Source organism: Magnolia sinica, chromosome 9 (assembly GCF_029962835.1).
Source record: "Magnolia sinica isolate HGM2019 chromosome 9, MsV1, whole genome shotgun sequence".
Lineage (NCBI taxonomy): Eukaryota > Viridiplantae > Streptophyta > Magnoliopsida > Magnoliales > Magnoliaceae > Magnolia > Magnolia sinica.
The window spans coordinates 19173725-19201646 of NC_080581.1; the positions used below are offsets into that span (position 1 = coordinate 19173725).

Here is a 27922-nt window from a genome sequence, read left to right on the forward strand (position 1 = left end):
GCATATGATGGAGTACCTAGGTAATTTATGTACTGGATGATGAGAAAAAAGGTGCCACAGCAAGTTATATCTAAAGACATGTATGGGTATCACTACGAGAGTGAGAATAACTAATGGTGACTATAATGACCTCCTAGTTGCAGCGGTTCTTCATCAGATATCAGTATCAAGCCCTTACACTTTTGCACTTGTTATAGATGAATTAACCACTGGTGTCTGGGATGAGGTCCCTTGGTGTATGTTACTTCCGGATGACGTGATGTCGGTGGACAAGACAAGAAAGGGGACAAATGCAAAATTGGAGATTTGGAAGAAGGCTCTGAAGTTTAGAGGCTTAAAGAGCGACAAAACCAAAGCAGGAATTTTGATTGCAACTTTAGGACTAGTTTTAGAGGAGATGCTTTTGATAAAATCAGTGGTTGAGATTAATTCTCAAAAAAAAAAAAAAAGAGGTTGAGAGATTTCTCAAAGAAATTTGCTTCGTTAACTTGGTTCTATTACTCAAAAGGATAGGGAGATTGATGAGAATGTTCCTACATCTTCAATTAAACGATAGGTCCTCAAGTCTTTTCTTATTACCTCCATCAATGTCCTTTGGGGCCTTCCCAAGCCCTTTTACAGCCTTCAAATTGAACCAACTCACTCCTAATAGATGTAGTGCTTGGTCTCCGACTCTCCATTACACATGGCCAAACCATCTAAGTACATCATCTTATTACCTATTGGTGGAACTCGTGTGTTCCCTTGAATGCATTATTTATAATTATATCCTTCCTTGTCTTGCCACTCATCCATCTCAACATCCTGATTTCAGCTATGCCCATCCTATTGTTTTCCTTGACTACCCAGTGCCCACCATTTTGTCCCATAAGCAAGCTGGTCTTATAGCTATCCTATAAAAATTTCCCTACCTTTCTAAATAATTCTCACCAACAAACTTTACATATCCAGTAGTGAGTAGTGAACCTGGGTGTTCTACAACCCCAAAAGCTATAGAGCCCTTCAAGTTAAGAGCACCACTAGAAGACCCACTTGACCTGAAAGATATTCCTTCAATCAAATGGCTGCTGAATTCTATTTTAAAAAATAAAAAAAAAAAAAAAAGATCAAATCACACATATATCCATATGGGATCTTCGATACACCCTCAATAAACGACATACACATGATTAGAGCCCTTCGACCTTTTTAAAAAAAAAAAAAAACCCATAAACCTCACTAAAACAATATGCAGCACCAACAACCACCTTTAATCCCCCACCCCAATCCATCACTGACACCAACAAATCACCAAACGCCATTGACGAGGAAGAAACACTTTTTTTCTTCTTCTTCTTTTTTTTTTTTTTTTTTTGGGGGGGGTGGGGGGGCGGGGGGGGTTCCTCTTTTTCTTTAAGAGATTTCACTTTCTAAAGATTTGAATTTCTCTAGTGAGCCAAATCATTCTAGCAATCCTCAATAAATAAACTCCAGAAGGAACAACACAGAAAACTGCAATCAAACTTTTTCAGAATTTTTCTCTAGATATGAAAATCACCATCTAAAACTCACCAAAATTACTTTTAAAAAAAATAATAATAATCACCAAATTTTTTCTAAAAGCATCCTCTACCAGATGATGTAAAGTCTGAATGGACTGATGATGCCAGCACATGGTCCCTTTGTTCGATCCCTCGATCACATGCAAATGGATCTCTAACATCAGGTAGAAAAGTTTAAAGAAGAGGGTCTTTTTCTTTTCTTTTTTTAATATAATGCACGACAGTTAACTTCTGCCTGATTTAAACTGTCATTTTACATTAAGAATAACAACCCATTACTTCCAACAAGGCCTCAATGCGATCCATAACAACATGCACCAGCCACCAGTACAACACCTAAGGAGTTCTTGCATAGGCATTCACATGCACCATGTATTTAAAACGATTGTATCTCTTGTAGTATTTCATAGATGAGAACTATCATCCCCAATTGATATTTCAACATTCAGGCAACGTCAATATTCATTGCCACCTTTAGACCTGAATTATTAACCAGAGGCAAAATAATAATAATTTTAAAAATAAATAAATAAATAAATAATCCTAGTACAACACCCAAGGAAATCTTAAACAGAAAGGAGTGTTTGAGCACTACAAGGGAGTTTTCTGTCTAGTATAGACACAACGGCAGAAAAGCATATAAAACACGTTTTCTAAATGGAAGTATTTCTTGTAGTGGGCATAAATTCGCATACCATTATTCAGGAGAAGTTATCAAATCATCCATTGTTAGTTGTTACCATTGCACCAGAATCGAGATATGAAGTTCCCTAGAAACCAAAATGACTAGAGTGTCCTGTATGATACCCCTTATTGGTCATTATGAAAGAACGTGCGTAATATACACATCAACTCACCTTAGAGAAATCCTTCAAATATGTTTTTCCTCTTATCATGAATCCTTGGCCACTTGGAGCAGCCCAACAGTTTGTGTCAGTTTCAGCTTTCGCTTGAGGCATAGAACCATGAAATTGGCTTGCATCAACATCAGTAGGAGGAACCTGTGCATCTAATTCGGTGTTGGTGCCATGAGCTGCACCCATGAAGAAACTCCTACTTTTCAATAATGAAAACCATTAAAAGAAAACATATAATGACAGGCTTTATACATTTTTTAGGTTCACAGCGTTTGAGTAAAATCACATATTTTTGGGTTTAAAACAAAACCTTTAAAGAAAGAAAGAAAATAAGTGTCAGGAAAACATCACGATATTTATGGGGTTCAGCAACATTATGAAAATATCAGGATATTTGTCCAACATTATCGCTTTTAAATATCCTTTAATATTGTGATATGTTCAAAATGTTGGAGATTAATTCCAATTATTTTCCCTCAAAACACAGTTTATCTTCATCTTTGCCATCCCCCTTTCTTCATCTTCACCTTCCAAATTTTCTCTTTACCATAAATTCCATTGTGTTTCACTCAAGCAACAGGTCAATAGGCTCCTCACAATAATAAACCCTTAATCACAGTAGATTGAATTAATATTTATTTCCCAACTTTTCTGACTTGTCATTTCCTTTAAAATTTCATATTCTCTAATAAGTTTTCAACATTTCATTGACTAAGGCACCTTACAAAGGAGCTTGAAACTTCAAAACAACAAACCACTTCAGACAAAAGTCATTAAATTTTAACTTCAATCCTATATATGACTTATCGAATGGGAGCATTTGTAACTCAGAAGTTTTGGATATCGATCTCATTTTAGATGATTTATAGGATTTAGAGCAACAGAAAACTCAGAATGTGTGGCTGCTTCTGCTTCCCTACCTGTGGACCGTTGTTCTGTGATCCAAACCATTGATCTGATTGCACCCATAGCGGATTGGGGATGCTCCAAAAATCTCCCAGACTGGAAGAACCCAACCTCTTGATCGGCGGCCTACAAATACTCTTATGAATAAAATATAGCAGCCCAAACAATGACTAAGAAAACATGTGCATGGTTTAGCAAATGTCACATTTACTGCAGAAGGTTTATGAGGCAGCTCCATCCAAAGTGGGGCCGATCAGATCAATGGTCTGCATCACTAAATAGAGGGCAAAACATGCACCAACAAACTCTACGTCTGCTGAGGCTCAAAACACAGTAATTACTTGGCATCAGCAAACTGCATGTCTGCTTTTTCTCTTTTTTCCTTTTTTTCTTTTTTTTTTTTTTTAAAATCAATGCTATACACATGCTGATGCTCAAGACCCTACAGTTCCTCATTTTAAAGGAGAGACAAGAAAACCTGAGCTTTTCTTTAGAGCCAAGTTTGCAATGGCCCATGAAACATTCTTCAGCTTTACCTTTCCACCCTGAACACAAGAAAAGTCATGAGGAGAGGTCACAGATGTCGAACTTGCCTTCATAATTATGATCACATAAGCACATAAGAGAAACAGCTTACACGTGCATAATTCATTATACCTTTAGTATCATTTCATGGTCAAAAGAATGTTAAGAGGAAAAGAGTAGACAACCTTGGAAAGCTCATCATTGTTGTCACTGTCATCAGATTCATCACTATCTTCATCTTCCAGTGACATGTCAGCAGCAATCGCATCATAAAACTCATCATTTGTTTCGGAATCCTCAAGTTCACCACTAGCACCAGAAACATTAGAAAACTTTGAATGGTCAACTGCAGTGGGAGAATCCACTGTGAGTGCAGGATTCGCTCCAAAATATTCTCTCAAACCTGAACAAATAGAGAGTCCAAGCAAATTAGACTTCTCAATGGAAAGAGAAAAGGGTAAAGTTAGAAAGTGTTTGAAATTTATGATATTGTCAGATCCTTCAAAAGACTTAACTGAGTTTGATACTCAATCAAAGGGTTAGGACGAGGATCCCCTATCCTCAAACATGAAAATGAGATGTATTGTGATTCTTGACTCTAGACTTGTCAGTTATTTAAAGTTTATAGGAAGTCATACACAGTACGTAACTAATTCAACTTGCAAAAAAATAAGGGAAGTACTTTAACATGATTATACCTATGAGTAGTGACCAATTCATTGCCCTACCTGCATCCTAAGAATTTGGATTTTAAGGGTAAGTTGAAACCTGCTGGATCCCAACTCCCACACTTAGGTAAAATATATTGGATCATTTCTACTATTCTTTAGGAAACTGAAGCCATTTTCCAAATATAACATTTTCCCTATTATGGGATGCATTGTATTCAAGGAGTAAAATTCTTTTTCTTATTAGGGACTACATAATGTGAAGCATGGAGAGTATTGAATAATGAACTGCTTGGCCTACTTGTACTAATCTATTATCATTAAATTCTCAAATCATATTGTGAAATGTACAAATAGGAAAAGAAAAGGAGAGCATTCGAAGAGAAGATGTAGAGAGAATAAACTCGTCTCTCATCTAACATCCTTTCATTACGAAGCCCTAAATATTTTATCCTGAAGGATCCAAAAGAAAAAGACCCATAATGCCACACATACGTGTATACATGAACGCACGCACGATCTCATGCACGCACACAATCTCCTACACTCCCCCTCATGCTGAAGCAATGTCAAACATGCATGCCCAACTTTAACACAAAAATTAAGGAGGAGGGATGGCCTTGGTGAGGATATTTGCTAATTGATCATTCGATAACACATGGAGTACAGGGGGTTGGGAGAAAATCTTCTCACGTACAAAGTGACAATCAATTTCAATGTGCATCACTCTCTCATGAAAAACAGGATTAAACCCGATATAAATAGATACTTGATTGTCACAATACACAATGGAACAAGAGTGCAAACCTTTATCCTCATGTTCTAAAGAAGAGATATAAGCCACATAATATCACAAGTGCCATGACCCATGAAGCAATATTCGGCCTCCATAGATAAGCTACCAACAACTGTCTGCTTCTTGCTTATCCAACAGAAAGATTACCTCCCAAAAACATAAAATAGCCTATCATAAACTTTCTATCATTAGAAGACCCCGCCCAATTTGCAACACGGTAACCCCGAACATCAAGCTGACCATGTGGCAAACATAATATCCTTGGACGGAGCAACCTTCACATACCGAAGGATTTTGTGGACTACTTCAAGGTGGTGAGAACACAGAGATTGCATAACTTGATACATAATACACATGGAATAGGCAATGTCAAGGTGAGTTATTGTCATGTAAATCAACTTTACCACTAAGGCCAATCGATGTTGGGATCACTAACAGTCTTGACTCCTAATGGTGAAGATGATGATTCACTAAGGACAAATGTCTCACCTCATCAGTGGCATTGCAGGTTTGGTCACACTTCATTGAGTAGTAAAAGTCTTGTTCCATTATTATCTTATGGGTTTGAATTTGAATGCGAAGCTTGCGAGTTAAGCAAGCATCATAGAGTCTCATTTCCGCCGCATGTGAACAAAAGGGGTGATAGTCCTTTCCCTTTAGTACATTTGGATGTGTGGGATTCAGTTCATACTACTAAGCACTTTACTATTTTTGTGGACGATTATTCTCACATGACCTGCTTATATTTAATGAAAGATCGCTCTGAAGTGTTTTCCTGCTTAAAAGAATTTCAAATGGAATGCAAACACAATTTAATGCTAGGGTTATGTATTCAATGTTTAGATAATGGCATGATGCTAGGAAATATTTAGTATCTCATGAATTTAATTCATATCTCTTATCTCATGGCATTATTTATCAAACCACATGTGCACACAAACCACAAACAAAATGGTGCTGTTAAACGTAAGAATCAACACTTAATTAAGGTTGCTTGGGCTTTGTTATTTAACACGAACTTACCAAAAATGTTTTTGGAGTGACGCAGTTTGGACTATGTGCTATTTAATAAATCAGATGCCTTCATATATTTTGGATAGTAAATCACCTTTTTTCTATTTTGTATCCTGATATTCCTATGTTTTTTGTCCCTCGTAAGTGTCTATGTATGTGCACGAATTGTACAGTAGTTAGATCATGTTCTTGACAAGTTGGAACCCAAAGCTATTCAGTGTATCTTTCTTGGATACTCATGTATCCAATGAGGATGCAAATGTCACAAACTTGTCTCCTGTAAAAATTGTCTCAGTCAAGGTGTTCCAAAACTGTAACAGTGGCCGTAACAGCCACCACCGTTACCATTATAATACTAGCCATAATAGTCGTTTTGGCCCCGGTATCGGCCATCACGGCCCTTTTGTTATTTTTTGAAAAAAAATTGTTACAAGACTGTTATGGGTCCAGTACGGGCCGGCCTGTTTTTTCTATAACGACCGTTTTGACCCCATAACACGTAACAGTTATGATCGCTACCATTATGTAACGCCCATTACAGCCGTTATGTAACCGATTTTGAATACCTTGGTCTTAGTTGATGTCATGTTCTTTGAAAGTAACCCTATTTTTTAAAGGTGATAAGTCGTTACAATTTGAAGAGATGTTTGTTACTCTTCCCATTGTGCCTAACGTAGAACTTACAATGGAAAATTTGTATGTACAACATTTAGTTACGCCATTGCAAGCCTACCCAAACGTCCCAAGCATTGTAATGAAGTTCATCCAATTGTGGTTTCCATCAATCCTCCGGCTCTATCTGAAAATCTTCACCCTCCTGAATCTCCTACTTTAGCATCTAACGATGACGACTTACCCATCACTCTTCCCACATTCTTGCACTCAACATCGTATTTCTCATTTTATTTCCTTTGCTAGTTTATCTCCTCCTCACAAATTTATTTTGTCCTTGTCATCTGTGTCAATTCCTAATTCTTTCCAAGAAGCTCTCAGTCATGATTTAAGGAAACGAGCTATGGAAGATGAGATGGCTACTCTCCACCACAATCAAACTTTGGATTCTAACATACTCACCTACTAAAAAAGTGTGGCTGAGTGTTGATGGGGATATATGATTAAGTACAATCCTAATGGCTCAGTGAAATGCTTAAAGGCTTGGTTGGTCGCTAAAGGGTATTGTCAGACACTAAGAGTGAATTATTGTGAGACATTATGTCCTAAGGGAAAGATTAATTTTGTGTGGGTAATCATTTTGATTGCCGTAAATTTGGATTGGCCCTTATACCAACATGATGTGAAAAATGTATTTCTTCATGGTGATCTTATCAAAGAAATCAATAGGAAAAACCATCTAGCTTTATTGCTCAGGGGAAGTCATACAAAGGTTACCATCTTAAGAAGTCCATTTGTGGTCTAAAACAATCTCCAACGATATGGTTCAACAAATTCAGTGAAGTGGTGTTTAAATATGGAAGGAAATGGAGTCAGCCTAACCACTGTCTTTGTGAGGCAAAGTGAGGCAAGCGTCATTATTTTGGTAATGTACATGAATGATATCATTGTTGTAGTCAATCATGAAGAAAAGAGAAGAGAAGAAGAAAGATGAGAGGAAAGAAGAAAAGAAGGAAAGAGGGCTCCAACCCTTCACATGCCCCACCTCTCTTTTACAATTAGGGCAGATGCCATAAAACAATGACATATAGGCCTAAAGACTCCAACCCAAACATATGACCAAGCCCAACATAAACCCAAACCTATATGTGGACCACATGAGTGACCAGTGGACCACGTGGTCATAATAAATAAACACTCCCCCTCAAGCTAAAGCATATATATCATGAATCCCGACTAAACAAAGAATCTATCAAGATGAGCACGACTTAAAGCCTTCATAAACATGTTTGCCACTTGATCTCAAAACCTAACAAAGAACATGCATATTTCCTTGTAAGCCACTATCTCCCTAATGGAGTGACAACCAACTTCAATGTACTTGGTTCTTTCGTGATAAACAGAATTGTTGTCAATGTGAGATGATGCTTGATTACCACAATACAGTCTCATAGGAACATCCGCCACAAACCCAAGCTCGCACATTAACGTCTTCAACTAAGTTTACATGTTGTGTGGGCCATAACTCTATGCTTCTACGCTTGACCGAGGGACAATACTTTGCCTCTTGCTTCTCCACGTAACCAAATTTGCTCCTACAAACGCACAGTAACCTATGGTAGACCGCCTATCAAAAAGAATGCCAACCCAGTCAGCTCAGAAAAGCCTTCTACTCCAAGATGTCCATTTTGCTTGTAGAGAATTCCACGATCAAGAGCTCCCTCTAAATATGTAAGTATGCGAAAAACAACCTCAATATGAGAATGACACATACGAGGAGCCTACACAAATTGACTAACTAAACCAATTGGATAAGTGATGACCGGTTGTGTAATCGTTAAATAGATAAATTTGCCAACTAGCCGACGATCTCTCCCGGGATTATCAAATAGTTTCCCTTAATCTATACTCAACTTTGAACTAGTACCGATGGGAGTTGTAATTGGCTTAGCCCCTAGCAGATCGATCTCTTCTAATAAATCCATCACATATTTTCCACTACAACAAGTTAATTCCAACCTCTGACCTTGCTACCTCAATATCCAAAAAATATATAAGGCAACCTAAATCCTTTGTGCAAGAGTGTTGCTGCAAGAACCTCTTTAAGTTAGAAATCTTGTGCTATCATTGTTAATAATAATGATATAATCCACATATACGACTAACACGATAGTACATCTTGCTTTGTCAAACAAAAATTGAATGATCTACCTAACTACGTTTCATCCCAAACTAAAGAAGCAACTTAGTAAATTTGTCGAACTAAGCACGAGGAAACTATTTTAATCCTTACATTGATTTCTTTGGATGAGAAACTTTATCTGACTACCCCTCAGAAACGAAGCCGATGGTTACTCCATATACGCCTCTTCAAGCAGATCCCATGAAGAAATGCGTTCTTCACATCAAGTTAGTATAGCGGCCAGTCTAAATTTGTAGTAATAGAGATCACCACACATACGGAATGAAGCTTAGCCATAGGGGAGAAGGTCTAACAGTAGTCAACAGCTAGAATTTGAGTGTATCCCTTTGTAACCAGTGCCTTTAAATGATCCACTGAGCCATCTGGATTATACTTGTCAATATATACCCATTTGCACCCTACTACATGTTTTCCTATAGGTAACTAAGCTAAAGTTCAATTTTGATTTTGAAGAAGTCCAGCCATTCCTTTTCCATAACTCGCTTCCGCCCATCACTATTAAGACCCTCCTAGAAAGAGCAAGGAACAGACATAGAGAACGAAGACAAAGCAAACTGCCGAAAAGGAGATCAGCCATTTAAAGGAAACAACATTAACGATAGAATGTTGGGTACAAAAGTGTATATCCTTACGAAGAGAAATGAGCAAGTCATCTTCATTAGACAATACTAGTGAAAACTTAAGAGAATGGCCCTCAGATGAGGTGGCAGGATTGATAGAGGACACGTTGGTATGCACTCCAACACCTCTCTTGGAACGTCTAGAGTAGACTTATAGTGGTGGCAAATCCTAATGTTGCACAGGAACTCACCCTACAGATGAAGTTATGTCTGGCACCATAGGAAGAGTGATAGAACCTTCTTCAAGCTATCAGCTCCCCCCTCCCCAAAAAAAATAAATAAAAAAAATAAAATAAAATGTTGTGCTTTCAAAAAAGGTGACATTAGTTGACATATGCCATTTGCAAGTGACTGACTGGATTATAACACTTGTAACCCCGCTGAGTATAAGAGCATCCAAGAAAAACACAATTTATAGCCTTGGGTTCAAATTTATCAGAAACATGGTCAAACTGATGCACAAAGCATATAAACATAAAAACATTAAGGGCTTGTTTGATAGTACGTAATTCCTTGTAGACAAAAGGAAATAAGCAATTATTACAAATTACTTTACCTATCTTCTTACATTAGTTGCAATTAACTGTAATGATGGACTTTTTCCATTATCTAATTTATCCATGGGAAGATTACAATGATGGCCTTTTTATTTAACATCAATGTCATGTCATGTTCAAAATAAGCTAATATGGTTGATTGAATGGAGATTTTTATCCTAGCTACATGAAAAAGAGCAATGACTACAAATTACATTTTTCTTTCCTTAATACATTTGCATGTGATAGCTAACAGTAGGTATGTGTTGGGCAATGGTTCAGCGACTCATTTTTGGGAAGATCTAAGGGTTGGAGAAAAGCCTCTCAAATTTGTTTTCCCGCAAATCTATTGGCTCTCCCCTGACAGAGGGATTTTTATTAATAGATGTGGTTATTTCATCTCCGATCAGTTCGTGTGGGACATCAAATGCTCCAGAAATCTCAATGACAACGAGGCTGATGAATATACGTCTCTTCACGATCGCATCTCCAATTCTAAGCTCATTCCCTCTCAGCCTGACAGCATTGAGTGGCTACTGGAAAATTCCGAGGTCTTCTCAATCAGGTCCCTCTATGCAGCTATTTATCCTGTGGCCCAGCCTCAATTTGATGCAACTCCTTTTATTTGGAAATATCAAGTTCTACCAAAGATCAAATGTTTCGGGTGGCTTGCGGCTCGTAATAGAATTCTTACTATTGATAATCTGGCCAAGAGAGGCATGCAGATTGTCAACATTTGCCTTTCTTGTATGCGTCAGGCGGAATCCGTGAACCATTTGCTAGTACACTGTTCCTTTATCTCACCCATATTGATGGAGTTCTGTCAGCTGTTCTCAGTGTCCTGGTGTGCTCCGGAATCAGCTGCTAAACTGTTGATTGCGTGGAATGGGTCCAAGCTTGGTAAAATCAAATCGATTATCGGGCGCATGGCCATTCTTGCCATTTGGTGGGCTGTATGGGAGGAAAGAAACGAAAGATGTTTCAATGATCAATCGACTTCTGCGAAGGGGGTGGGTGCTAGGGCTAAATCGATGGTTTTAGAATGGGCTGTTAATGTAAAGGATTTGAATAGGGCTGATCTTTCTTTTTTAGGTAGTTCGGAGTTGTCTGCCATCTCAGCAGTCCTCCTTTTGTTGCTTAAATTTTCCTTCTTTTGTAGTTGTTTCCCCTCTTTTAATGAATTTTTCTTCGTTGCTTTTAAAATAAAATTTTAAAAAAAAATACATTTGCATTTGACTTGCCATTCCCTTGTTTGATTTGGTTGTGGTAAAAACGTAATGATAAGATAATTTCTTTTGACTCTAAGGAATTACTCACTATCAAACATGCCCTACAAGGAATTGAAAACGGTTGACGTTAGGGATATATGACAAAAAAAAAAAAGGGAGATTTACCACCTAAGACTGATGAAGGCGACCAGTTTATGAGATAACACGCAGTCAAAGCTGCATCACTCCAAAAACCATTCAGAACCTACATATTTAACAGGAGTGCCCTAGTAACCACAAGTAAATGACGATATTTACGCTCTGCAACTCCATTTTATTGTGGCATGCGTGCACATGATGTTTGGTGAATGATGCCGTGGAATAAAAGATAGGAATGAAAATAGCTTGATGTATATGATGTAACATTATCAGATGGGAGGAGGTTTGCAGACCGATCAAGATGGGGGGTGTGGGGATTATAACCTTGGAACTGATGAATCTTGTTCTTCGAGGTAAAGGGATTTGGAGGTTCGATTTTGAGTCAAGAAGGATGTGGAGGGAGCTTATTGCAAGCAAGTACAGCACGTAATTTGGCGAGTGGTTCGTCCAAAGGTCCTCTTTATCTAGAGGCTCTTCCATATGGAGAACAATTGCAGCAATTGAGCATCTAGGCAAAAAGGGATTGCGTTCTCCCTTAGTAATGGTCGTCATATCAGATTTTGGGTGGATTTACGGTGCGGAAATGCATACCTCCAAGATATGTTTCCTAGGCTGGCTCACATTTCTACCAATCAATTCACATCCGTTGCGGATTGTTTCTTTCTTTGCGAAGGGTCCATTATTTGGAACCCCCCTTGTCGTAGGAATTTGACAAATGCAAAAGTTGAGGATTTTGTGGGACTGCTCGAGTGCCTTAAAAATGTCGTGCCTTCAAGTCAAGATTCAGACTCGATCTTATGGTCGGCCTATCAGTCAAGGAAGTTCTCAATTCGGACGCTTTATGGTTTGATTTCCAGGCCAACCCCCTCTCGCGGTCCTCCTCATCCTTATCACCATTAGTTCTATGGTGCTCCTCCCCATGTGGCAGTGTTGGTTTGGTTGGTGGGAAGGAAGAAAATTCTCACCATCGATGACCTTCAAAGAAGATCGCTTGTTCTGCAAAATATTTGTTTGATGTGCATGCAAGATGCAGAATCAATTTATCACATTTTTATCCATTGCCAGTTTATGAGGAAGATTTGGGATCACGTCTTGGATCTTTTTCTATTAAGTGCGTTATGCTGAAAACAGTGAAGGATCTTCTTTGGGCTGGGCATGGAAGAGGATGCGGGAAATCTGAGAAAGCTAGGTGGGGGCTCTACATTATGGCTATCTTGTGCATTGTTTGGGGAGCTAGAAATGCTTCTTGTTTTCATAATGTCCCGATATCCTTCAAGGAAGTTACTGGCAGAATCAATAATCTTGTCTCGGGATAGGTTATTTACATAAAGCAATCTAGTTGTTTTATTTGGGTTTTCTTGTTGGGTGGTCTTGTAGTTTGTATTCTTTTCTCGCCTTTTGGTGTTCTTTTCAATAAAATTGTTGTTAACTCTCAAAAAAGACATTGGGCGGGTGTTTTATAAGGGTGAGAACAATGTGGTGAGACTAATAACATGTTTCATAGGAGGTCAACACTAAGCTCGAACCTTTTTACACTAGTTATGGATGACTTAACCAAAAGAGGTTCCTTAGTTATGTTATTTAAGTATGACATGCTATTGGTCAACGAGACTAAAGGAGAGGAATGCCAGGCTGGAGACTTGGAGGAAGGCTATAGAGTCTCGAATTTAAAATAACGGAACCAAGACAAAATATTTGGAATCTAACTTTAGCTAGATAATTGTAAAAGATAATGCTTTAGTTAAAATAAATGGCCAAGAGATTCCTCAAAACAATGTGTCATTAAGCTTTGCTCTATAATTCAAAAGGATTGAGCGACAGATGATAATGTTTCCAATTTATTTAAAGTAGGTTGGATGAAGTAGGGATGTGAGTTTGGGTGCAATGTTATTGGCTCATTTAATGAAACACAAGGGAATTTTCATAAGATTACCCCATGACTAGCTATTTGGCAATTAGGACACAAAATGAGCTAAGGCTGATCATTGCAAAGAAAAGGATGTTGTGATGAATGTGCGGTATCAATAAGAAGGTGGAATCTAGAATGAGGTCACCAAGAGAAGCCTTAGAATAGCCTTAGCAGGACTGTGGGAGATAAATGATAGAGAACAAATTAAAATGGTTCGACTATTACCATTACCAAGCCTTATCTAATCAGCTGGTTCAACTATAGGCAACGAAAATGGGGGGAAAGCCCTACTAAGGAGGGGAACTTCCATGGAGATTGAAGAGTCTGAAAGGAGGATGAGGGAAAGACCTAAGAGAACATGGATCGAGGTGGTGAGATGATATGAGACTTGTCCACTTACGAAGGGCAAGGCCATGATCAGTATGATTAGCAACAGGACTTGTAAAGCTGTCCCAAAATAGCTGGCATAAGGCTATGATGATGATGACTGTGTATGTTTCTTTTATAATACATCGACCTTTATGTCTTCATTTGGTATGAAAACTAAAATTTACAAGAGAATTGACCATTTCTTGTCATAGAGTACATTAAAGAGTGCAATGAAAAGGCATTTTCTCTTAGTGACAATCCCATACATGTAGAACCAATTCCTTATCCATGCCCGAAATTTGTGTTGTAAAGGCAAGCCCTCCAAAGATGTATAATGTATTAAATCAAAAGGCAGGGCCCATTCTTGTAAACTCATCCAAGTAACACTCTTTTACTAGACCAATAAACACAAACTACAAAAGGGTTCACTACACAAAATGCATATTTTTAACAAATTACACAATAAAGGTTTAGTAGTTCATCTCAACTAGTGGACATGAAAAGTAAATCATGTGCATAGTGGCCCCACTGAATAGGATTAAGTCTTAAAAAAAAAAAAAAAAAATTTTGCACATGAGATAATAAAGAGAAAAGTTAAGGTTACTCAACCTGCAACTTGGCACAACAACGCATAAGGGATGGTCTTCTCGAACTTTGAATGGTAATGTTTCTTCCATTTACCCCAGCCACTAGAGTTTATCTCCAACATTTGTGTTACAAGGCATTTATCACCACTTGAAGTTGGTGATGGATTTAATCTTCTAATCTCCCAAATGGATGCTAATAAAGAAAAATTAAAAGAAAACCACCAATCAAGAAAAGCTTCCAATGTTTTTGTAGTTGCTTCATCAAATGATATAGATGTGCAGAATGGCCTTGGAAAAATGTTCAAGAATTAGGTATGAGCAGTACACAAATTTCACATATTCCAAAATAGAAATCATTCAAATAAGCTCAATAAATGCTTCATCAGCACACTTCACCACATCATGTTGGAAAGCATTCTAATGAGAACTCTAAGAGCAAGTCCATGCCCTCATTAGATTCACTGCCGCTTTTGTCTGCGTAGGTGTGATTATCAATCTTTTAGGAGAGGAAAAAAGAGACTGAAACACAGTTAATTGCATTTATGCAGAGGAAAGCATTAGACTGATAATCCTACATGGAGGGGATGGGGCCCCTCAAAATTCACATTAGACTTAATCCCAATTATGCAGGATCCCCTACCCAAATGGACCCTTAGATTTGTGGCCAACCAGTAAAGAGAAGTACAATAAAGATCTGCATTCAACTTAAGAAGGTCCAAACACAGATGGCTATGGTCTTCTAAGCTAGGAAAATTGTGAAGCATGGTCAATCCAGGACGATGTTATCATTTTTTTTACAGATTAAAAGACCATGGCCACACACGTCGAAACTGAAAACAGAAGTACCCAATGCGAAGCCTCCTCTCATGTATCTTATAATTTCTCATGAATGACGAGTTTTGTAATGTAGTATTTAGACCCATCTCAGTACAGAAAAGTTACCATCCATGAGTGCATGTGGCAACATGGCATATTTATAAGGCATTCAAACCACTAAAAATATAGGCCCCACCTTGAAGATCTTTGGATATAAAAATCAGGCTGATCCGCTCATCAAGTAAGCCAGGCGTATATATTAAGTCAAGCCACTGGCAGTCTATTATTTTCTTTAGTGTGGCTCACAATAAGAATGGGTTGGACTGATTTTTTCGTCCAATGATCCCCTGGGTAGGACCTAACTTTACAGCAGCTCTGATGTTGTGTGTACATGATAGGTGAGCATTGTGAGCTCAATGGATGGTAACTCTGTGGTCCACTATATGGATCTGAACATCCCTCTTTTTTAGGTAACTGAGGGTCCTTACTCTTACTCGGGTGGTAGACTCCCAGGAGTTTCAACACCGGGTCAAGGGTTCGAGTACCCACGGTGGTGAAATCCCACAGCGTGCTTGTGTGGGGTGTGTGTGCATGTGTAATCGTGTGTGGGGTGTGTGTGCGTGTAAAAAAAAAAAAAAAAAGAGTTATTTGTCATATTCTAACAGGGACTGATGTAAGCATGTACTCAGACAATGTACGTGTAGCATACACACAATTTATTTAACCCATCAAAATTGTGAGGCCCACTTTAGATACGTCACAAACCCAAAATCAAATTTGTTGAATGGTTCTATCCTCCTCGTATTAATTAGCATTTGTTTGTTGAATTCAGATAGTTAACTTTTTTTCATCTACATGATCTGATTAAATGAAAGTTCAGACACCACTTCAATGATTTCTTTGTCACCCATCTAAAGCGGGATCGACAAATTGCTGGTTTAATTTGAGTTGCATGCATATCTTGTACAATTGCTCAAATGCATGCATGTGAACTATCACAGCCTATTGGAGTATCAAAGTTTCTCTAAATGGATCGATGAGGCTTCCTCAACCTACGTGGCTCTAAAAAGGCTACCCGTGTACAAGCCACCACATTAGCCAACAGGGAACAAGTGTGAGAGATCCATAATGTCCATCAACAGTGACTAACTATTTAGATTCCTTCGATAAAACCAAAAACTGGTCCACCAATCATGTGAATTAGTAGATCACTTTATTTATAAGATTTTATGCGTGGTTGTAAGGTGGACTATTCCTTTTCCTGAACTTAAGAGGGTTCTTTTCGCTGTTATTATGAGGGATTGGGATTTTTCTAATCAGACCTGTTTCTTTATGGCTGTGGCAGTTGTTGGCCCCATTGGACTAGGACGGTCATCTTGTCTTTTTGTTCTTGTAGTTTATAAGAAGGATGATTTCTCAATATGCCTCCGCCACTCACCTTGAAGCTCTGTTTGTTAATAAAATTGTTTACCATTAAAAAAACATACTCAAGTTTTTTCAAGCCACCCATCAGTTGCATAGGTTGTCGCTGACATGATCAGTGAAATGACCTGATTTTGGGATCAGGGTGTCAACACAATGGGATCCACCCGATGGACAGCTTATATCTCTCACATGTGCAGCACATGTAGTAGCATGAAAATGAGGAGTATATCCATACTAGTGTCCTAATGCGGGGGCATTTTCACACCAGGCTCGAGTGGGGTGGCCTGTGGGATGCAGGGGCACACTCGAGGTGGGTGGCCCGCATAACCCATGGATTTGGAGCCCGTGTGAGGCGGGTGGCTCGTATAGGGCAGGACCCATGGATTTGGAGCCCACAAGAGGGTGGAACCCATGGACTTGGGGCCCACAAGGAGGGTTCGGCCGAGGACCTAACCCATGGATTTGGGGCTTGGGCTATGAGATAAAGGGATTAATTCGCCATACTCTAACAGTTCGAGCTTTTAGAGCAAGTGGTTAATTGTCCTGCATCATGTCCTTACTCCTTAACGTTCTAACACTTAGCCTTCTCTAATGTCATCCTTGGCAAAAACCAAGTGCAAGTGGTTTTCACAAAACTGGATTTTGAGGTTTAAAACCGAGTGTTGGAATTGAGATTTGCGTAATCTGAACTAGATGACAATTTACAACAACATCAGGTTTATCGAAGTACAAATGTTTATAGATCTTATGAAAACTGGATTTCATGGACATCCAAATGCACCCAAAGGGATAAAAAGAATTCAAGATCCATTCTGAAATTGGATATCTGCCTATAGTTACACGAGCCATGAAGCAAAGCAGCAACGAATTTGGGTGCAGGAGCGGGAAGCATCTGTTTTAAAATGTTAGCAAGAATAAAATACCTAGGAAGCAAAATGGAAGAGTGGGTCGTAGCATGATTAGAAGTGGGTGCAGTACCTTGTTATAAGTACCATTCAAATAAGAAACTGCCTTACTCTCACTTCCATTTACTGCAAAGATACAAGTAACTTTTCTCCATTGCCCGGTCCCAAGGTCTAATGAAGGAGGGTTGCGACAGGTTGGCAGCCAACACAAAACTTTGGCCACAACATTTATCATGAATCCTGACAATCTGACATTCCAATGATAGAGTGGAATGGCATAACAAGATTCATTTAGCTGACCAAAATTAGTTGGGATGAGGCTTAGATGATGATGATGATGACGAGTTTGGTCAGTTGACTCTTTTTCTTCCAAGTAACCCATTACAAAATGCTAATCCATATGCCAAAAACACTGAATACATTGTTAATTGTTTACAAAAGCAGTAGTAAGAAAACAAGAAAGCAACTTTCAGACAGAAACCAAGAAAGCATTCGGAACATAGACTTCAGAATCATATTTTTGTGCCAATTTCAATGAGCAAAGAGAAAGTCTTACGAATCATTTTTGTACGCTGATAACCAGATTTTGGAGGCCGCTTCTTATGGATGGTTGGAAACTGTAAGATGGCTGCAGCAATGAATTAGAAAGTAAGGACTCTCATCCAAGTAAATAAGGATAAAATATGGCATGCTCTTTGTTGTAAATGATACACAATAAATGTGTATGTATAAGTTTACTATCAACATAAATCTTTACTATCAACATAAATCTCACCCTGGCCATGTTCAGTTCATTTGAGTGTCTTTTGTTACAAAATCTGTGTCATTCACTTGAAAGCTGATGTAGCAGGCACTCCTTTGATTGAGATCATTGTTTCACTATTTTAAGTGTAGCACAGAAGAATGCCCAGTGTCTATCATTGCATGCTCTAGACCTTAGCTGTTTGCAAATACATTTCTATAGGTTGAGCGCAACAGATGGGCTAACATGCAGCGTAGGCCATGACCGCATTGGCATGTAAAAGTTGTTCGGTAAACATGGATTGGTGGGCTAATTACTGTTTTATGCAGCCAACCATTCGAGCATGACCCTCTATGCACGTGTGACTTATACCCAATAGTGTGCATGGCAACTACCTCTCCATGACCCTATTTTGCTTGCTTGCCCCTTGGGATGTGCTTCTAATAGTTAGGCTGGGGTGAGCACGGATGGGACAGCATTGGTATGCGAGTGTTGTTAACTAGAGACTTCATCATTGATAATGGACTATTGCACACATCACAAAACAAAAGAAATTTTATTTTTATTTTTTTTGTGTGTGTGTGTGTTCTCCCTTTGCAAGAGAATATTTCTCCCTAAACTCACACTTCTTTTATTCCACCGTTGATGCCATATGCCATATGCATAGCATCAGCATCTAAGACTTATACCAACTAATTGGGGTAGACAACATGAATCCTATTCCGCCATTCCACTCTATCAAGGAGCAGATCCCTAACTAAACCATAGGTCATCAAATCTTTTCTTACTACCTTCATCCACATCCTTTTGGGCCTTTCCCACACACACACACACACACACACACTATAGAGAATGCTAGTGTATTGTATTTATTGTGTGTCCTTTTAGTGTAAGTGCATGTGCACACTTCCCTATTCCCCTGCAGTGTACTATATGCTTTTTCATAATAAAATATTATGTGTTAGGGCATGCAAGCCGAACACATCATCTCTCCCAAACTCTCCTCCTCCTTCTCTCTCAATATTCTCATCTCTTCTTCACATTATCCTCATCAAATCTTTTTCTACTTGGTATCAGAGCAAGTTCCAGGCATTCCGCATCCAACAGGTTGAGAGGCGACACGTCACCTTGCTGACGTCAGCAGCCGTACGGCTGACGTCAGCGTTGTACGGACGCATGGGCTCTGTTTGAGCTAAAAGTTTAGGGGTTTGATAGATCTTGATTTTAGAAGATTTGTCATAATTTTTTCAGAATTTATTGGACCTCATTTCATGGTATTTTGGGCGAAATAGAGAAATTCGAAAACCGGTTCCAGATTCCGTTTTTCTTCGATCTACCTCAAATCGGTAAGGTTTTCTTCGGTTTCTTTGCTCAAGATGGACCGAAATCTTCCTCCCAAGCTATCCATGGTAGATTTTTTACTTAAGATCAATGTTTAAGAGGTTTTTAACCTCAAATGGGCGTGCGGCTGGGCCGTTTTTCACTCGGTCAGGCCCTATTTGACTGTGTTTCATGGTATTTTGGATGATTGATATTTGTTTGAGGTTTATCTCTTGTTATGTTGAAGGATTGAGTGAGATAGAGTTGTTTGAATCAATCTTTCTTGGCATAGGGGGTCTCTTGGCATAGGTTTATTTCTCTTGGACTCTATTATGGCTGACAAAGGGCCCTCATCTCTTGGCATAGGGTCTCTTGAATCTAACCCCTTGCAGATTACCTCCATTAAGTTGAATGGTGACAACTATCTTCAATGGGCACAACCTGTAAAAGTATTTTTAGGAGCCCGTGACAAGTTGTCGTATATTTTGGATGATTCCCCAAGCTCTACAGATGTTACCTACAAGTCTTGGACAAAGGAGAATTATCAAGTTATTGCATGGTTGTTGAATAGCATGGATTCCTCGATTAGCCACTCAGTGATGTTTTTATCCTCGGCTAAAGGCATTTGGGATACGCTTCATGATATGTTCTCGGAATCTCAGAATTTTTCACGGGTATTCCAGCTTATTCAAGAAATTGATTGGTTTCAACAAAACTCCAGATCCTTATAAGACTACTATTCGATGCTTCGGGGTATGTGGGATGAGTTGGATATGTATCAGCCTCTTCCTTCCAAATGTAAAGAGGATTATGAACATGCTCATAAGCAACAGGATGATACTCGTATCATGCAGTTCCTCGCTGGGTTGAGTTCTAATTATCTTCACGTTCGCGATCAGGTTGTTATGCAGGATCCTCTTCCCCCATTGACGACAGTCTATGCCATGTGTCAGCGTGCTATGATGTCTACTCTTCCTTCTCATTCATTTGTGCCACCCGAGCGTTCGGCACATCTTGTTGGCGATCAGTCCTCCCTTGGTCTTCGGGTACCATCCTTGAGCTCAGGGCGCATTTCTGGTTTTGGTGGTCGTGGTAGAGGCCGCAATCTAGATCGCAGTCGCGGCGGCCGTAGTCTTCCTGGTCGTGGTGGACGTGGACGTGAACGAGGACGTGATGGTTCCCGCATTTGTTCACATTGCGGTGGAACTAATCACACTATTGATTATTGCTGGCAGCTACATGGTCATCCTACGTATGCCGCTGCTTCTGTTGCTTCCACTGTTGCTTCTGAGACACAGTCTTCCACCCCGACAGCTGAGCAGTCTACTTCAGGGGAGTCTCTTATTATTTCTCGGGCGGCATATGATGCCCTTATGCGGCTTCACATTCGGGATATTCATGAGCCTTCTCACGCAGCTTCGGCCCAGTCAGATACCGCCCTTCTTGCGTCATCCTCTCCTACCTCCTGGGTCATTGACTCTGGCGCTTCCTCCCATATGACTGGTAAGTTGCAATTCTTTTCTTCTTATTCTTCTTCTTCTCCCACTCAGTATGTCACAGCCGCAGATGGAACCCAATCTCCCATCTCTGGGATTGGTTCCATCCCTTTCTCTTCTTCCTTGTCTTTGTCCTCCGTATTGCATGTGCCTCGTTTTCCATTAAACGTATTGTCTGTTAGCTCTCTTACTAAATCACTCAATTGTTCCATCACCTTCTTTCCTTCTTATTGTTTGTTTCAGGACCTACAGACGAAGAGAGTGATTGGTGGGGGGCATGAGCGAGGAGGCGTTTATCTTCTCGATGATACACCTGTTGCCGCTTCTAGTACCCTTTCTCTAGATCAAGAGTCCATGACTCGGTGGCATTGCCGCTTAGGCCACCCATCCATTGCTAGATTGAGACTTTTATTTCCCTCCTTACCTGTCACTAAACCATTATGCTGTGATATTTGTGAATTGTCTAAACATCATCGTGCTACGTTTCCTCCTAGCTCTTCTGGGAGGAAATCTCAACCTTTTCTTCTGGTTCACTCGGATTTTTGGGGACCAGCTCCGATTACCTCGACTTTTAGATTTAGATATTTGGTTACCTTTATTGATGATTATTCCCGCATAACTTGGATTTATCTTTTGAAATCTAAAAGTGAAGTGTTTGATGCGTTTAAAGTATTTTATCATGAAGTGTGCACTCAATTTCATTGTTCCATCAAATCCCTCCATTCTGATAATGGGGGAGAATACATGTCTACTGCCTTTCTGTCCTTCTTGCAGGAACGTGGTATTTTATCTAGGACGTCATGTGCTCGCACTCCTCAACAAAATGGTATTGCAGAACCAAAGAATCTTCATCTTCTTGAAGTTGCTCGCACCCTTCTACTTGGTATGCATCTACCCAAACATTTTTGGGGTGATGCTCTTTTAACTGCTACTTTTCTTATTAATCGTATACCCTCACGTATTCTGTCTTATAAATCTTCATTAACTATTTTGTATCCTCATGATAATCCATTTCCTCTACCACCTAAAGTTTTTGGTTGTACATGCTTTGTTCAAATTTTGGATGGGAGTAATGATAAACTTAGTCCCAGGGCGATTAAATGTGTCTTTATAGGGTATACTCGGAGTCAGAAAGGTTATAAATGCTTTGACCCATTGACTCGCAAGAAATATGTCTCTGCCGATGTCACCTTCTTTGAGGATCTTTCTTTTTTCTCCTCTCCAGGCCGATCCCTCTGTGATCCTCTTGCGCGTCAGGGGGAGTTTAACTCTTATCCTCTTTCCACTAGTGATCATAGGAAAACTCCTCTCCCCTCTATTCAGCATCCTGTTGGTGATGTGGGTGAGCCTAAGCCTCTGCAGGTGTATCAGCGTCGAGATAAATCTTCACAAACTCAGTCATCTACCCTTCCGCTTACTTTGGATGTTGGTTCAAGTGACTCTCCTAACTCGAGTTTAGATCTTCCCATTGCCTTGCGCAAAGGGTCACAATCTTGTACTCAACACCCCATTAGTAATTTCGTTTCACATGATCATCTTTCACCGTCTTTTCAATCGTTTGCAGCTTCCCTTTCATCACAGACTATTCCTAGATCTCTCTCACATGCTCTTGGAAGTCCATTGACAAAGGCGATGATGGAAGAAATGTCTGCTCTTGAGAAGAATCATACCAGGATCTTGTGCCACTTCCTGTAGGCCATAAACTTGTTGGTGTCGATGGGTTTATACAATCAAGTTTCTTCCGGATGGCTCAATTGATCGCTATAAAGCCCGTCTTGTTGCTTAAAGGTTACAACCAGACTCATGGTGTGGATTACTTGAGACATGGATTCCAGTGGCTAAGCTTAATTCAATTCGTGTTGTGCTCTCCTTGGCCGTTAATTTATCATGGCCCTTGTTTCAGCTTGATGTTAAGAATGCATTTCTCCATGGGGATCTTACAGAGGAAGTTTACATGCATCAACCTCCTGGCTTTGTTGCTTCTCACAACCTTGCACTTGTATGTCGGTTGAAGAAGGCTCTTTATGGACTCAAACAATCTCCACGTGCATGGTTCGAAAAATTTAGTCAGGCTCTCTTGGAGTTTGGCTTTGTTCGTAGTCATGCTGATCATTCTCTCTTTATATGTCGTCGATCGACGGGCATCATGGTTCTCATTGTCTATGTGGATGATATTGTTTTGTCCGGTAGTGATTCTGCTGGAATAAGGGAGGTCAAAGATTTTTTTAAGACCAAGTTTGAAATCAGGGATCTTGGTCCTCTTCGCTACTTCCTCGGAATTGAAGTTGCTCGCTCATCATCCAAATTGGTCCTGTCACAACGAAAATATGCGCTCGATCTTCTCATGGAAACCGGCATGTTAGGGTGCAAGCCTGCTACCACTCCCATGGATACTTCACAGAAGCTTCGACCAGATGATGGTCCTCTCCTTACTGATCCCGAGATGTATCGACGACTTGTAGGCCGGCTTATTTACCTGACTATTACTCGCCTAGATCTCTCATTTGTAGTGGGGGTTGTTAGCCAATTCATGCAAGCTCCCTGTACTTCTCATCTCATGGCTGTCTACCGCATACTTCGGTATTTAAAATCAGCCCCGGGTCTTGGCCTCTACTTTCAGTTGCATGGTCATCTTCATCTTTCTGGCTATTCTAATGCTGATTGTGCAGGTAGTACTTTTGATCGCCGCTCTACATCCAGCTTCTGTACCTTCCTAGGTGACAATCTTATAACCTGGAAGAGCAAAAAGCAGTCAGTTGTTGCCCGGTCCTCGGCTGAAGCTGAATATCTTGCTATGGCTCATGCGACAAGTGAACTTGTGTGGCTTCGCAATCTTCTTGAAGAACTTGGCTATTCTCCTTCGGGTCCTATTCCTCTTCACTGTGACAATCAAGCGGCCATCCATATTGCTCGTAACCCAGTTTTCCACGAGCGAACCAAGCATATTGAGGTTGACTGTCACTTTATTAGGGAGAAAGTCGCTTCTAAAGAAATTGTCACTCCTTTTGTTCGATCTGGGGATCAACTTGCTGATGTTCTTACAAAATCCTTGAGTCGAGATGCTCTTCATCGTGTTCGTGACAAGTTGGGCATGATCAACATCTGTGCTCCAACTTGAGGGGGAGTATAGAGAATGCTAGTGTATTGTATTTATTGTGTGTCCTTTTAGTGTAAGTGCATGTGCACACTTCCCTATTCCCCTGCAGTGTACTATATGCTTTTTCATAATAAAATATTATGTGTTAGGGCATGCAAGCCGAACACATCATCTCTCCCAAACTCTCATCCCCCTTCTCTCTCAATATTCTCATCTCTTCTTCACATTATCCTCATCAAATCTTTTTCTACTCACACAACATACCAAAAACATTATCCCCAAATAGTGCCTAATCCCAAACCTGGATTTCTTTTCTTCCCTTTGAAACCTAAAAATATTGTAGATTCATTGTTTCTTTACTAGAGAATAATAGGGTTTTGTAGCATTATAGCTGTATGTTGCCGGTATCATTACATGTATCGATGACTAGGGATATGGAAACATGTATCGGGATTGTCGATATTGTCAATACTCGAAAAACATATCAACATTCGAGGGAAACATTGGGAAAAAGTCAGAATTTTTCAGTGAAACTTCAAGAGATGTTAAAAGATACATGTTTACACATTTAGGAATCAAAATATTGTTAAAGAAAAACAATTATAGATAATAAGTTGCCATTTTATCGGGGCCTAAACCATATGTTGTCGGAAAAAAATTAGCACAAAATACATATATAAATTTGCCAGGTAGGTTTCCTCAATCATCCCAACTGATCTCTACAAGCACGCATGTAAAGTTGCTAGGTGATAGCATTTGAGGAACCACCCTCAATAATGGCCGGAAAGAAATTATAACTTGCAGCCACCTTGACTTCCAACAAAGTGGATGCCTTAGCAAAATCAGAATATCCCACTCCAATTAGTTCGAACAACTCAGCAAGCACTAGACCATTAGAACCACACACAGCCCCTCCCACACTCGTTGCCCATTGGCCTGTCGTTGCTTAACAAACAACCGTCAAAATTGATTTTAAAATAGCCATTGGAGGGCCATCCATAAACTACAGAGCTTTCATCCACTCACACTTGAGCACCACATTCCAATTCATGACAAACATAGATATGGATGTACCCTTAAAAGACAGAATCAGCACTCAACCATCCCACTAAGTCTGAAGATCATATGAATAACTGTCTAGATTGAAGATCTTTTACCCTTAAAGATTCCTTTTTTTCAGCCACATGCACCAACAGGGTCACAAAAGCCAGAGAGGTCCACAAGATCTGCCAAATGGAACCCCAACCTGACACCATCCAACCCTTGATCAACTCTGCCACTAATACAGGGAACACCCAACTCATGTTGAGTCTACTGATGACATTACAGTTAATAAAGAGGTGGATAACTGACTCCTCAACTATGCCACGCATGGAGCATATCTTTGGGAATCCTGCTATGCTTCAAGGGAATCAATAGCCAAAAAAAAAAATTTGCTATCTAACCATGTAAATGCCCTGATTTTTAAAGGAATGGAGGCAGACCACATCTTCAGGAAATGTGCAGACCCACCACCATTACCTTCAGATAACTGCCAAGATAAAGATCTAACTGAGAATTCACCATTTGCATCAAGGGCACAGATGTGGTTGTAAAAACCATGATAAGAAATGTACACCCTCACAATAGTTCCAACAACCTAAATAGGTTACCAATCTCCTCTAATTTTCACCCGCCTGAAAAGAGGACACCAGACTACCTTTCCACCCATTCTTTAATAGACAATTGATAAATGCACCTTCATTGACCTTAAGCACATACAGAGATTCAAATATATTACAGAATGGTTCCACTAAGCACCACAAATCCTCTCAAACCACACCAACCTTGAAACAAACAAGGTTTTGACAGAGTAGTTGTGCCCAGGAAACAGTTCACCAAATAGTTGACCCTTCCCTTTGCAACGCCCAGTTGACGTCCCAACTATTGTCTGTTATACCATTTCTCACAGCTAGTAAGGTCCTCATAGTTGGGGCTTCACTAATATCCAGAATCCACCACCATTCTCATTATATTACAATGTTCATCGTTTTTATCTCGCTCAAATTCAAGCCCCCATCCATGGTTCTGAATATTAGTATTGGGAGGCATATCGGCCCGGCTGAAAAATGATATGAAATGGCGTCACATATCAATATCAGCCCAATATCGGCCACTATCAATCAAAATTTAAGCCAAGGAATTAAGGAGAAAATCAGAAAAAAGGGAAACAATGAGATATTCAAGAATCAATCATTTTTTATAATTTTTGGCCATGTACAAAATGGAATATCTGAACTTTCTTTGATATGAATGTTGTATGTTGGCTTGACCTATTGAAAGTGAACAAAATGGACGCCTATATTGGAACACAAATTAAACATGACTTGAGCCCAATTCAAGTGCCTAGCCCATTAAAGACCCCACATGCATGATCATGCATCTTTGAAGGCCCCACAATGGGAAGATGCATGTGGGTTACTTAGTTGGACCATTTGGACCGTCGGATTTCGACCGTAGACCATTCTGACCATTGGATCATCGTCATTGGACATCTTGATCGTAAACCCTACAGGCCACGAAATAGTTTAGTTTATTTAGTTTAGCTTATTTAGTTTGTTTATATGTTTGTTATTTTAGTTTATTAAGAGTATTTCTGTGAAACTTTTTATCTAAGAGCATCTTTTTGTAAAAAGTCTTTTTTGAGATTATAGAGGCTTGGATGTCCACCCTAGCCATTATTGAATATATGAAATAAATTTCTTCTTTCTCTTTGCTTTGAGATGAAGAAATTCTCCTGTGATTGGAGTGATTTGGTGTGATGCCATGGAGTGATTCCAAGTTATCCTTCTCTCTCGTTCTCTTCCATCAAAAGGTATTTCTTCACTTCTCTTGTTCTCTTTCTTTCTAGTTCTCTTTTCTTCTTTTCTCCTTCAACAAGCAATTCATACCACCATCTTTATTCTTCTGTCCTAAACCATACATCCTCAACTGAAAACGACCCAAACTTCCACCCAACCCATCCCCCCTTCCCTTTTGCTCTTTTTTTTCTCCCATTCAAACCCTAATCCCTAAAACCCCAAATCCCAACCCTAGTTTCCTAAAAACCCTAAATCCCTAAAACCTCTAATCCTAATTCCCAAATCCAAATCCACAAATATTATTATCCACAGATCCCAAAACCCTAGTTCTTAAACCCTTTTAAAAAAATCAAGAGATTCCCTTTAGAATGAGATCAATTCCTATGCTAGATGGAAGTCCTATCTTCCATAGGTCCTATCTAATCGTGTTTTATAAGATCTAACTGACGGGTTGTGATTTAGTCTTGAATTTGAGCACAGTTAAATACTTGAATGATTGATTAGCATTATTTTGTGCTTTAAATTGTTCTACTTAATCCGTTGATGATCTCATTGCAACATTCTAGGCTAGGCCACCCATCCTACATCACATTTTTTTCAACTAGAGCCAATCCAATCTCATATCGCGTATCATATCGAGCTAATACGAATATGGCATGCCCGTATCAGCCGATACGATATGGATATTTCAATCCATGCCACCATAGTGGACGACTTTGCAAATATATTTCATACTACCAAATGTAACTTATGGCTATCATCACTATCATT

The 27922-nt window shown here is 39.5% G+C and overlaps 1 protein-coding gene across 7 annotated transcripts in view; it reads right to left on the reverse strand.

The window, feature by feature from the left end:
* The window catches only part of LOC131257017 (protein ENHANCED DISEASE RESISTANCE 2-like), a 201766-nt gene that overhangs the window by 97546 nt on the left and 76298 nt on the right, over positions 1-27922 (reverse strand). For 6 of the 7 annotated variants that reach the window (XR_009177048.1, XM_058258174.1, XM_058258173.1 and 3 more), the window contains exons 12-16: positions 18213-18284; positions 14533-14703; positions 4015-4232; positions 3783-3849; positions 2399-2574 (exon numbers count right to left, since the gene is read on the reverse strand). Coding sequence is in view for 6 of the 7 variants with exons in the window: in XM_058258174.1 (XP_058114157.1) it covers positions 2399-2574; positions 3783-3849; positions 4015-4232; positions 14533-14703; positions 18213-18284 (704 nt within the window). In the remaining variant the exon portion in view is untranslated. The remainder of the gene's footprint in view (positions 1-2398; positions 2575-3782; positions 3850-4014; positions 4233-14532; positions 14704-18212; positions 18285-27922) is intronic. The other variant, XM_058258177.1, reaches the window with a different exon arrangement.